The 14,636-nt window shown below is 35.2% G+C and overlaps 1 protein-coding gene across 1 annotated transcript; it reads left to right on the top strand.

Moving 5' to 3' along the window:
* Window positions 1–4,408: 4,408 nt before the first annotated feature.
* LOC116198518 (protein kinase PINOID 2) lies at window positions 4,409–6,676 on the top strand. Its single transcript, XM_031528685.1, has 3 exons — window positions 4,409–4,805; window positions 4,951–5,223; window positions 5,445–6,676. Exons 1-3 carry the CDS (start codon window positions 4,471–4,473, stop codon window positions 6,313–6,315), a joined length of 1,479 nt encoding a protein of 492 aa, XP_031384545.1. The 5' UTR covers window positions 4,409–4,470; the 3' UTR covers window positions 6,316–6,676.
* The last annotated feature ends 7,960 nt before the right edge of the window (window positions 6,677–14,636 follow it).

The following is a 14,636-nucleotide window of genomic DNA, read 5'->3' as shown; positions in this document are numbered from 1 at the left end:
TCAAATCAATCAAGTTGATCGAACCTCACCTGGTAATTGCTGTAGAAGCATTTGGTATTGTTAGAAAATGGGAACACTGGACCCGACAAATTCAACTGAAAAGCAACATATTAAAATAAAAATAGGAGTTCATGCCCATTAGTTGCTGCTTACATTATGATTGTGTATATATCCATATCTCTCAGAAAGTGAACCTATCAATAAATTGAGACGGTTTCCCTGTCTCTCTCTGTGACTCCATTTAAACATAAATATATCCTGCATGGATGTTGACCCACTTTCAACTGAATTTTTTATGCTCCAGCTAGAGTGAACATTTCTGAAGAACCCACCACCAATACCCAGAGAATTCGAGAATGGGGTGCCGTAACACGCACTCTTAATTTGAGCTGAAAATTTACGGATTTGATTTCTTAACTTTTCGTATCTATTTATATCTATTTTTTCTATGCCTTTATTAGCCTATGGCCGCCTCTCTTATCTCTGAAATAATAACTAAGGAGAGATTTCATATTGTGTGGATCAATACTAAGAATTGACTCTTCCATATGGCTTTCCATCTTGATGACTTAATACCCAATTAACCGCAACGAAATGAAATTATCTTTGACTTAGTTTTGCAGAAATGATCTCTGGCTACATAAAGATCGACGGCATGACACCTTGCGTAACAAAGGTAGTCCGTATGTCTCAACTCTCATCTCTTACCGTATAGTCGAAAGGCATTTTAATTCAAATAAATAAATAAGTTCCCGTTAAAATCTTTTCAAAAAAAAAAAAAAAGAAGAAGATAGGTTGGGCAGATTTGAATTTGATAAGGGAATGCGAAAAGTGATGTGTATATAGCAAGGGGAGAGGAATGTATGGGGCAAGTTATGGAGCTGCGTGAGACTTACCCATACATTGTAACAATGTTTCTGCCTTATTTGCTCCTCCCCTGCAAACACTGCAACAGTTGCTGCCTGGGTCTGCAGCAGCAAGCCAAAACGCGACAATCCTGATAAGATTTGCACATACAATGCAAAAGGTAGCAGCAAAAGTTCAAAGATATATTTCGAAGAATCTCTGCATCCCCTTTGATCTGTATCTATATCACGCACACTGATTATATCAATTAACTTACGACAATGGTCGGACATCTAATCTGCTCGTATTGTACATACATACATCCCAACGATTGATGCTGATTTTGCATTACTCCATTATTTGAGCCTACCGAGTTGACGGTGGATATAACTCCATCATTCAGTCACGCACGCCGAACTTATCGGTGTTAATTAACTAATATTATTGCTTTCATAAACCTAACCTAGTAAGAATTTTGGACCCGATGCAGGCCCTAGTTCGCGGGTCACATGCATGAAAACAGTACAATAAATTAAGAGATGGCATAATGACATACATAAAGTTGACACCTAGACATTTATATAGCTAGAGATCGATCATATGATGAGATATGGATCCAATCCATTATTGATGAATAATCTGTCAACGTACGTAACTCTCTCTCTCTCTCTCTATATAGGGCAGGGGTGGCAATGAATTTTAGTGCACGGGTGATTCGTGTATTTGGCTATCTTTTTTTTTTTTTTGTACCTACCCAACTTTCTCTAGCTGCCCTTGCAATTTTATTAATTAAATTGATGATTTATCTCCTCCAATTATCTGTCACAAAAGGAAAAAAGTTTTGTTTTTGTTTTTTTTTTGTCCACAACTTACTATTATTTTTAAACTTTATCTATTATCTATAAAAGAAAATCTAAACTAGATCAGATCTATTAATGAGTTAGCGATTTAGTAGTAGAGCTCCTTGAACGCGTTGTTATCTCGTTACAGATAATAACGTCGTTGCGGTGGTCTTGATTCAGGGAAATCATGTTTATGGGAGATGTTTTCCATGTTATGCATGGAAATGAAAGAAATTAACCACTCATATAAGTATACATATACACATTGAAATTTGGGGGGTGCAAGCTTTCTAGGCTTTCGCATAAAAGAAGAAGACCTTTTTTACTGCAAGCTCTGTTGGAGGAACCCCTCCATTTGCATACATCAAGAATTTATACAATTAAACTCTTTGTGCTCTGAATTATAAATATTAGCAGCGAATTCTAAAAATTAAACAAGCTAGGACACATAATAAGGTCAAACAACTTTATCAAACCCATTGTTTTTGGCTGACAAAAATGTTCCTCTTTTTTCTTTTGTCCTTCTGCCCAAATCCATAATATTCCTTTATAAAGCTACTGGAAGAACAAATCCTAGTGGGGGTGAAGCCCGTCTTGTCAGCTGATTTATTACGCACATGCTTGCAGTAAACTTCGATCTAATTAAGTGATCAGCATCATACATACAACTTATATTTGTGTGTGTGTGTGTATATATATATGTAAATGTCTATGAATGTTACACGTATGGGTATTCTTTCTATAATTTGTAATTTCTGCCATGATCCACCTTTCCACATTAATCTAATGCCACCGGAGCTTCCATAATCTTACATATGTACTCCCTGTTCAAATACTTTCTAAAAGTATACATTATGTATAAATTAATCTTCACGGGTTCATTGCCAGAATCCCATTGAACTATAGGTTATTAATTCATTTGAATTTTAAATTAATTATGCCGTAATTCCATGTGAAGAAAAGTAATAAGAAAAAGATTTTTAGATTGCAATTCCGGACATATCTTATCGCTGCTTAAGCTGTATTACTTTCACCGAGAAAAGCTGTATCTCTCATGGAAGTACTCCTAGCTTTATATATATATATATATATATATATATATATCTGTACGTGTGTGTGTCAGCAGGTGTAGTTTTTTGGGAGAGCATTGGATGAACCATACCAAAATCTACTTCATTTTGTTTGGATAATGGGATGGGATGATTATGGAGGGATGGGATGGCGTGGGTTATGGAAGGGTAGGATGGGGTGATTTGTGATGGGATTCTTTTAACCATTCATAATTCATGTTTGGATAACATGGATGAGATGAAATAATATAGGTGTATTATTTTACCATTATATTTATTTCATATAATGCACAAACAAAAATAAATAATAGATTTTATAATATTTACAGTATATACATATAGTACGTCCGTATAGAGTAAATGTGTAATGAATAAATAAATATATATATATATATAACGGAAGTGCGTATAGATAAAAGAAAAGAATTTATAATATCTATATATATATATATATCTAGGTGCATGTATATGAACGAGCAAATGTAACATAGTTAGAGAGGGCATTATTGTAATTTTGTGAAAAGAGAATTGTTAAAAGTGATTTTTGACAATTTATCTCTTCATAACATCCAAAATTAATAAAATAAAAATATGAATTTTTGGTGGGTTATGGAGGATTAAGTAATCCCACCATAATCCTTCATAATCCTTTATCTTTTAATTGCCAAACATGAGTTATTTTAATTTCTCCATAAAACTCATCTCCATAATCCCCGTAATCCTCTTTCCAAACAAAGGGTTAAAGGTTGTAATGTCTCTTTGGAGATATCCAATAAACGTTAGAACGATACTTCAAAACTTATAATGAGCAATAAATCGAGGTATACTTTGTTCGTGGACATTTTTTTTATGATTGATTAAGTTTTATATTATATTTTCTATCATAATGATCCTTTTTTATAATTAAAAAAAATTGGTAATTTCTTTTACTTAAAGACAAAGGAAAAGGGAAAAATCGTAGTCCTTCCACTCGTTACATATATGTGCCAGGGCCATTGGAGTTCTAAGAGATACCATTACTTTTTACATGCCATATACTTTATCCCAATTTAGACTTTAAATATTCGAAAAATGAATAGTATCATCTTGTTATTTTCTATGAATGGTCTTTACATGCCATATACTTTATCCCAATTTAGACTTTAAATATTCGGAAAATGAATAGTATCATCTTGTTATTTTCTATGAATGGTCTTTGCATTTGCGAATTTCATGCCCATCAATCAATTCTAAACGCACAAAAGTCTAAAAGTAAGAAGTCTCTATATTAAAAAGCCTTTATCCAGTAAAAAAGAACTTTGATTGTAGAAATTTTACATCCTTTCATATATAATCATCGAGGTAATTAGTTTTTCCATTTTACCATCGAATAATACGTATATGATCTGTTTATTATACTTTATATCACTTAATTATGAATTAAACTCGAACCTTGTGATTTTTAAAACATAAATCAAATAAATATTTATCATAACATATACTTAGCGTGGGCCAGCTTTATATGGATAGATATACTTCTAATGAAGAAAAGTAACCCCTTGTAATTTTCTAAGACGACCTTCATTTCCACATATATTCAATTAATATTTGTTGTAAATAAATAAAACCCACCTAGAGAAGGTTTGTATATAAAAGGCTTCCCCATATGCAAGCCAAAGAGAAACACCTTCTATATATCACAGTACATTCAAGGGCTTTATGTCCTCTCAACAATGGCGACTACCCCTACCAACTGCACCTCAGCTCGGGATGAATCCGACTACGAGAGCAGCTGCTCCTCCACCACGCTGCCAGACACTGGACGGAGCTGGCTGAGTAACCTCAGCTTCAGCAGCCGCCGCACGAGCTCTGTCTCCGTCAGCTCCTCGGCCACCGAGACGGCCTCACTCAGCGGCTCCAACAAGCCCCACAAGGCTAACCAGACAGCTTGGGAGGCCATGAAGCGGCTAAAGAGCATTAGGGGAGGCCGAGTCGGGCTCGACCACTTCCGCCTCCTCCGCCGCCTTGGGAGCGGCGATATTGGAAATGTTTACCTCTGCCAGATAAGGTATATAAATGAACACTGCCAGCATATATTTTGTATGCAATAATATTTCTAATTAGCTACCATTCCAATTAAGTTCTCTCTTGTTATAATGTGCTGTTTAGCATTGATCTGATAGGACTTAAAATTACAATGTAACTCGACACAGGAACCCGGGAGCGGCAGGGATGCCGGAGCAGCAGTGCTACTACGCGATGAAGGTGGTGGACCGGGAGGCACTAGCCATAAGGAAGAAGCTCCAGAGAGCCGATATGGAGAAGGAGATCCTAGGGATGCTCGACCATCCATTCCTGCCCACTCTCTATGCCGAATTCGACGCCTCCCACTACTCTTGCCTGGTGATGGAGTTTTGCCCCGGTGGCGACCTCTACGCTGCTCGGCTCCGCCGCCCGGGCAAGCGCTTCCCCATCTCAACTGCAAAGTATGACTAAATCCTATTCATACAAGTCCTTTAATTAATTATTACGACGTGTATATACATACATATACACATGGTTCTCTTTAGCAAGCTTAATCGTTATCTTTTAAAATTTTACTCTAATAATTACAAATAATTATGAGGAAAGAAGGATAATTAATTAATAATCAGACTTGAATATCCAAGATTATATATTATTTACTGTAATATTAAATTCCATGCAGGTTTTATGCTGCTGAGGTCCTCTTGGCCCTTGAGTATCTACATATGATGGGCATCATCTACAGAGATCTCAAGCCTGAAAATGTACTTGTCCGGGAAGACGGTCACATTATGCTGTCCGACTTCGACCTCTCCCTCAAGTGCGATGTCGTGCCGAGACTCCTGCGCTCCAAACGCACAGTACCCGACCCGGCCGATAGGGACGACGACCTGCTGAACTGCTACACTCCAACATGCGCCACCCCAGTCCAGCCCGTCCTCTCGTGCCTCCGGTCGTCGTCGTCGTGTAAGAAGTCGACAGCAGCAGTTGTGGGGATTACCGCGGAGCTGGAAGACTATGACCCGGAGCTGGTGGCGGAGCCGATCACAGCGCGGTCGAAGTCGTTCGTGGGGACACACGAGTACCTCGCGCCGGAGGTGATATCGGGGCAGGGCCACGGGAGCGCAGTGGACTGGTGGACCCTAGGGGTGTTCCTGTACGAGATGCTGTACGGGAGGACACCCTTCAAGGGGGAGAACAACGAGAGGACCCTAGTGAACATACTGAAGCAACATTTGACTTTTCCTAGTATTGGGGTCAGCACAAGCAAGGAGTACGAGGAGATGGTCAGATTGCAAGACCTGATAGCCAAGCTGCTGGTCAAGAACCCTAAGAAGAGGATTGGGAGTGTGAAGGGCTCGATTGAGATCAAGCGGCATGAGTTCTTCAAGGGTGTCAACTGGGCTTTGATTAGGTCGGTGAGGCCGCCAGAAGTCCCGAGTAATCTCTCCAAGGTCGGGTCTAGGGTTCCTAGTAATAATTCCTTCCCTAAGCTGACCAAGAAGGAGCGGGAAGCCCCTTATCAATTATCTCATAATTTCGACTATTTCTAATAGTTAATGTAGCAATTGCGCGCCTAGTTTAGTTATATACAGCCTTGTTTTTCAATTATTAGACCACGAGGCATTCAGTTCTCAGCTTGTTGGCCGAGACGACGTGATGACTAATCCAACCGGTGCTTTGAAATTGTACATTTGAAGCATAGGTTAATCTCATAAATTGACATGAAGAAGCAAATATATATATATATAGAGAGAGAGAGAGAGAGAGCAGATGTGTAATGGAACACTACCAGAGATTGTCGTTTCATTTTCTATCTTTTTTGCTTTATATGTCATCTTTTATTTATCATTAGGATTGATAGAGATGTGTAACTTAATATGCTTCGAGGTCTATTTTAAATTATTAATTAAATTAGTTCTTTACGATGAATTACTTTCTGCTTGAGTACTGACCTCTTTCCCTAGTTCATATATAATATAATATATAATACACATACACTTTCATACGTGTAAAAGGAGAAGGGATCCCATTATTGTCAAGGGTGTGAATCTCGTGAGAACCTTACGAATTCATGTGGAGGCCATAATTACTCCAACACATTGATAGAGAAAACTAATACTGACTGAAAATTGGATCCATTTATATACATACATATATATATATATATATGCCTTTGTGTTAAATGAGACAACTTTTTGTACATGTTATGGGCACTTTTCATTACGGGCATTCGCATGTTCCTTTCACCGTTCGAAGAGAAGAAAACCATGAAAACCAAAAACCACCATAAATAACGAGCCATCATTATTATTTTTTTACTCCACTATAATTCATTTTGCTCAATCATAATTATGCATCGTCTTTGGTATATGGATATTCTATAGGATCCTTTTTCACATACTTCATTCATTACATACCAAAGCTATGTATCATCCTGATTTCGATGGAAAAGTTCGGTTTGCATGTTGGGTCAATTTCGGGAGTTCATCTAGGACGTTTCACAACACTCTTGGATCATGTCCAAGATGTGCTTTGTGGACAGCCATCAAATTTAAAGACTAAATGTTGAATTTGTCTTCCCGTAATAAATTGCTTCTAATCAGAAAAAAGGGCAATAGATGCTTCAAGATTTAGAAGTCTAGAATTGTTTGATATACAACGCCATAAAGAAAAAAAAAATGATTTTAGGAATCAAATTTCAGCTGATTTTGGAGACATATATTCATCATGATTAAAGACACCAAACATATATAATCTGCATAATTACTAACCACATGGATTTGTCATGAATTATTATTATTACACCATTTAATTGCAATAAGTAAACAATTATATGGAACACTTAACTAGCTAGAAAAAGGAAAATAGATCATAGAGAGGGTTTACATTGCAATAGAAGAGCAGAAAATTCTGATCACTTCGCAGATTCTTTATTAAATAAAATGATGAAAATAGCATTATCATAATGTATTATTACAATTTACATATATAAAATTATTTAAAGAGATGTATAAATATAAAATTAACAATTAATGGAGTGATGGGTTGATCAGTCAAACACCCTGAGTGGTATTTAATCATATCAATGGAAAATAAAGGTCAAAAGGTTGAAATTATTAATAGTATATTCAATTTGATTTCCAATTATAGCCATTGATTGGAATTGGGACTTGGGACCATAGTAGTTGTCAGTTTGCAGAAGCACGCGGGCTTCTTTCTTTCCCACTTTGCATGTCGAAAGTGACTTTCTTTTTTCTTGTTTTTATTTTTCCCTTTCCTTGCTATGTTTTTTTCTTTTTGGTCGAGTGGATGTGATATCCTCAATTTACTACCGCAACTTATTCTTGCTCGAACATCTGTTTGATCTTATCAAGATGTTCTAACTTTCGCTGCATGAATGCATTCCAAATTCTTAAACTAAAAGTAAAAAGTATATATATATATATATATATATATCCATATATAATAAGCGCTATTTAATTGCATCGTGTCTTGCAGTTCGTTTGTTGCGTCTTTGTATGTATCCCATATATATTATCTCTTCGGTGGTTTCACCCAGCGAGAAAAGGTAAAAGAGACAAGGATAAGAAAAAGAGATTAATGAAGAAAGCAGCCGAAGAACAATCATTTGACAGAAATTTCTTTGAAGGGACCTTTTATTTATCTCTGTGATAAAAAAAAATCTTTATATTTTTTTGGGCATAATTAATTACTGATGAAATTGAAAAGGTTCAAATTTTACGTTATTTTTGTAGTAAACCATTTAATTTTACTCTCATCCCTTTTGTCAATTAATTAATTCACGTTCTCCCACATGCCTAGTTGGAGGGAAAATCATTCGCGAGGCACAAAGCGTGTATGATCAGGATCACACTAAATGACTTTATAACACCCTGCAGTTAGAAGCATGATCCGCCATTAACAAAAAAGAATCAACTTGCCTAGGTTTCCCAAATTTTTTGCTCTAATTTCGTCCATAATGATGTTTTATATGTGTATAAATCATGTAAATATTATAAATACAGCTGCGATTTGTGTTTATACTTTATATTAAGATTAAGATGGACGTTTCTTAATTAGTGGTCATATTTCGTTCACAGTTATGATAATATTTCATGTGAAAAGGTCGAATTGCATTGATAGTCATTTTCCAGACAAATTATATATATGCCCTTTTATTTATTATGCCATTTTGAAATTTTTTTAAAAAAAAATTCAAGACCCAAATGACATGGTATGATTAGTATGGCAAGCACCAGGTCTTAGAAGTCTTGAAATCGATCAATTAATCATATTAATTTTGTACATGGGGCTGTTGAACAGTTCCCTAGTCCTGTCCGAGTCTAATAATCAAGATTATTACAGAAATATTCGAAATATATTTGATTGCAATATATCATTGTTATGGGAAAAATTGGAATTTTTCGGGGTCTCGAACGAAACAGAAGACATAGACAATTTGGTCTGCACTTTTAGAAACACCAGCTTGGCACAAAATCAAACGAGAAATGCAACTGTGCATTGGGGTCCTCTCTTGCTGGTTATCAATCATTATTATTATGGAAAAACCCCAGAATTAAAGCCTTGTTTGAAGGCTAAAGTCGATAGACAAAAAAAATTAATTAAATTCTTTTTATGTGTGCTGTTATTATGGACTTTAATTCTTGCAGCTTTTTAATCATGTCCAAATCCCCTTTATTTAAGTTTGAAGGTTAGGTTAAGAATTGTTGTTCGTACTGAGAGAAGTTTAATTTGGTTTATTTTCATTGCAAGGTCATAATTAGAAAATAATCAATAATTTTGGGGAAAGATGAAATTATGTTTAATTATTCCACTTCTTGATTCATGATTAAATTTTTGTACCCGAAATATATATTCATGATGATGATGATTATTAATTATTATATGTAAAGCTTTTATAAGAACAGTGGATTCAGTGATCACCTCATGTCCTATTACTATTGTCTTTCTTCCCTTGATAGAATAGGGTTAATGATGATAACCTATGGTCCGATTTTCACTTTTCTTTTCATTCACAAATATGATTTTTTTTTCCGAGTTTATAATTAGGAAGATTTTTAGGAAGATTTGTTCCATAATTGAAAACTACTGCCGGCAAAAACCATACATATAGATAATAGGTAGAAAATGCAAGAACATGAATTTGCAAAGAATTTTTGCACGGTTTTAGCTAGTATCATTTGGAGTACTTTTAAATTATTATAGTGCCCCATGTATATAGGAGAAAATAAATAAATTCTCTCATGTCATGGCAAACTTATGTTCGAGTGAGAACAAATCTCAATCGAAACTCTATGCTCCGTTTGGTTTCGGAGTTGCGGTTTAAAATTTTAACTTTAAATTTAACTCAATACACTACACAGTAAAACATATTTTTTTAAAGTCAAACTAGTGGGCCCCATATATTATTCAATATACAATCTCTTATACTACCCAATACATTACACAACAAAATTGGTGGGGTCCACAAGCCCTACATTTTTTTTTTGTCTTTTTCCACAATCAAAATCAAAGTTACAAATTCAAAATTTTAACTCTAAAATCAAAAGCACTGTAAATATCTCGGGGTTCACTAAAAAAAGAAAATGACTATATATGATTAATTAATTAAGTGTAAAAGAACGAATCTATATATATACACTAGCTTTTTTGCTCTTGTTTAGAGTAGTTATTTTTAGATGAATTTTTAAAAAATGTGACATCACAATTGAAATTTTCATTGAGTTATATATTCTTAAATTGAAAGTATTCAAATATTAGTATATACAATAACAAATTTAGAATAATTGAAAATGAATTATATATAATATCAAACATAGATGAAGAAAATGATATTACTTAGAAAACATATTGCATTTTCTTAAATATCAAATTCTAAAAAATTATAATAGATGACCTCCATGTATTTTGCAAAAAAAAAAGAAGAAGAGGAAATCATCTATTTTTAATAATTTTTAAATAGATTTATCTATTACCATTTCAAAAGTGTTTAACATTTTAACATACTTATTGCATATAGTAGATTTCTCTGTTAGTTAATAATCATATCGAAAAGTTTTTTTTATAGATATTTATTTTAAGAAATTATAGTTTTTATAAATAAATCTTAAGATCATATATTTTAAATTAAGAACATGCTTGTATAATAAAATTATTTTGAAGTATTTAATGATTTATATGCATTTACTAATTTAGTCCTAATTGTATATACATTTATAATTGTTTATTTAGACATTTACCTTTATGACCTTTTACTAATTTAGTCCTAATTGTATATACACCATTGTTATCAGAACCGGACCGGACCGGCCGGTTCGACCGGTCAGACAGGGAACCGGCACCATGTCCGGTCCGGTTCGCCTAAAAATTGAAATGGCAGCTTTGAACCGCCGGACCCATTGAACCGGCCGGTTTTAAGCAAAATTTCATTAAACCGGCCGGTTCAATGGATTTTTATGGGTTTCCTATTTAATATAAAAATTGGTTGGTTGTGTAAAGATTTGAACTCATGACCTCTTGCTTCTCATATTAGCATACTACCAACCAAGCCACCACTACTTTTTTGTTCTTTTAACTCTACTTTTAAGTACTTATTAAAATAAAATATTTATTTTGAAGTAAGAAATATTAAATATATAGATACTTTCTTATACTATTATTATATTTCTTTAAAATTATCATACTTTTATCTTAATTATCATAATTTTTTTAATAATATGAATATTTATTTTATTTTAAATAAACGAGCGGTCCGACCCATCGAACCCCCGGTTGGACCCATAAACCCATGACCCCGAATCCCTTCCGGTTCATCATCCGGTCCGGTTCTGATAACACTGATATACACTATAATTGTTTATTTAGATATTTATTTTTATGACCTTATACTATGTATAATTACTTTTCTAACTCTATATATATATATATATATAGGATGCTGAATTCCCTTTACACTATTGAATCCGTCAGGGTTCTCGAGTCCAGCTTGAGGTTGGATTGAACAGCTGAAAGTGACTGAACCATGCAGCAGAACTAGCCAAAGAGAGGATCGATTCGAGCAAAAACAGTCAACTCACTACGAGCCATTGGGCAGCCCATCACCTTTACCGAAAGATCAGAGCGGACCAGAGGCACACCGAAAAATTATTGTCTGGCCGAGACGTTGATGGAACTGTTGCAGTTAAAAATCCTGTATTTGTAACTTAATATGAACAACAATCGGTCCCAAGCTAACATATAATACACTGGACAAAGAGCGTGCAATAATATTCCGAGGATATATATGTATGGATGCGCGAGCCGTGAGAGGGAAAGGTTCGGATTTCTGCTGTTCATCATGCATGTCTGATGCAGTAGTAGAGCAGCCTGGATATTGGTGGTACAGTTAACTTTACAGTTTTTAACTTTTTATTAGATCATGGCATTGTCTGCAAAAATTTGATGTCTTTTTGATCAGTTATTATCTGCCAATGCTAATGTGGATGGGAATCATGGGTTCATGGGTAAACTGTGTACTATGATTAAATACAGACACGAAAGTACCGTCTCATAACTCGAATGGATAAGCCTCAAATATCTACCACTTACAAATATTGCCTATGATTCGAGACGGTCGAAAGTTATGTGGAGTAATGTTGTTTACAATAAATTTGCTCTGTATTTGCTACAAATCAATCAAATTGTGGGTTTCAAATGATTTCTAGCATGACGTGGTCCATTTTGCTGAAACTGTGAATCAGAAGGCCCAGGTCCAAATAGTTCGAATTAAAGGCCCGTAGAGTGCATGCTTTTCCCTTTCCCGGTTCGCTGTACATAATATCCGGCTTCCAAAAGGTATTAAACCACTTGACCTAACTTTTCTTTTTTTTTTTTCCCCCTCTTTTGAAGATAAGATCCGCAGGATTGGATCGGATCAAGAAATTTGGGCCGTCTGCTACATGGACACGTGTTAAATATGCATGATCTACAAATAAAAACATATATTTATATTTATAAATTTGTATAACAATTATGTGCGCCGGCAAGAACAGAAGATCATATACGTTGGATTTGCACGAAAACTTCAAGCCCATGGTTTTTCTCCTCTGTGCGGATTCGAAGCCTAATCAAAGTTCTGGTTCTCCTCTGTGCCAATTCGAATCGTGCGGACCTGGAGCGAGAAGAAGATGATGGACAGTGTCGACTTGGGGCATTTTTTGAAAATGAAAAAAAAATGAGGGATTACTCTTCAGTTTTAAAAAGTTTATAGTTGAGTCAGACCAATAGGAACGTATCACGTCATCACAGTAACGGCCACTTTGACGACGTTAAGTCCACGTAGACGGACGGTAACAGTCAGTTAGATTTAGGACTAATACTGACACTTTTCCCAAACTTATAGAATTTAGATATCCTTTATAAAATTTTTAGGACTCAAAGTAAAAAAAATTAGGATTAACGGTGTCATTTTTTCTTAATAGAAATTACCCATATTTGCCATAAAATATTTTATTTCAAAACACTCGATTGTGTTTTTTTTTTAATTTAAAATGCTAATTTTAACAAATCCATTATAAGATTAGATTGCTCGAGAATAACCGAGCAAAAATAAATCATTCAAGAATAAAAAATGTAAACGTCCATGGAAGATGCAAATTACGCCACTAGTTTTGATATATGTCAGAGGAATCTGAGGCATCTCTTGATTCGAGAAACATAAATAGCAAAGAACCAAACCGACCAAAAAAAGCATCAGATCTCCAATTTAAGACATTAATTTCTTCATCGACGCTTTATTTAAATGACGGATAAAAATCAAAAGATGATGTAATGTAATGGTGCATTATCTCGATTATTGATTTAGAGATCGCAGATTCGATATTTAGTGAGACTAATCGTGTCCCTTTATTAATTATTTGTGATTTCTCTTTTATTATAGTTGGTATTTAGACCTTCTTTATAATCGGAAAGAAAAAGACGACAAAAACAGAAACCGGGGACTCTCTGACGTTAGATTCCGAACAAAAAGACCAGCTACGTACGTACGTCGACCACTCAGCTCAGTGTACTCCAATACCGACATATATGCCTATAAATTACCATAGCATATATATGAACACATCGTCCCCACAACTTCAACTCTCACTTCACATTTTGATCTCCATCTGCTGATCAACTCTTATCATCCGCATATAATCCGCAATATTCTCCTGTACATTCAAATGGCGAAGAACAGTGGCGTCGTGCAGTCTCCACTAGCGACCACCTGCACCTTGGCTTCCCTCGACCAAAAGCTTGCCCTTGCTAAGCATTACTCTCACGATACACAGCATATCTACATATATATATGTAGTTTCTTCTGGTAGCTGATGTAACATGCATATTGGTTGTCTCTCGGCCAAAACAAGTTACATGAATAGTCAAATATTTTAGCAGAAGTCAGGTGTCATCATCTGCTATGCATGCACGTTGAAGATATACAATCTACCTAGTGAAGTGATTACCAATGGTTTGTGTGATCTTCTCAATGTACGCAGAGGGAGTGATAGCAGGAACAAAGGCAGCACTGGTTGCTGGCATTGCGACCGCGATCCCGACTCTGGCAAGTGCGAGGATGCTGCTATGGGCACGAGCGAATCTCAACCCTAAAAAAAAAGAGATTTTGTATGATCTGTGAAACGTTCACCAGTTCCCCTGTGCAACCTTCAAATCATACCAACTCCATATAACATTTTTCTTACTATGATCAAAAGTCTGTTCTTTTCAAGATGTCGATAATCTTCTGAAAAAATCGATTTTTCAAACCCTAGTCGTCCTTCCAGTAATGAAAGGCTCTAACTATATAGGTTCTAGCTTGTCTTGATCTCCATAT

The sequence above is a fragment of the Punica granatum genome, chromosome 3, assembly GCF_007655135.1.
Source record: "Punica granatum isolate Tunisia-2019 chromosome 3, ASM765513v2, whole genome shotgun sequence".
In the NCBI taxonomy this organism is placed as follows: domain Eukaryota; kingdom Viridiplantae; phylum Streptophyta; class Magnoliopsida; order Myrtales; family Lythraceae; genus Punica; species Punica granatum.
The sequence above is the reverse complement of the archived record's forward strand: the minus strand, read 5'-3'. Positions and strand labels throughout refer to the sequence as shown.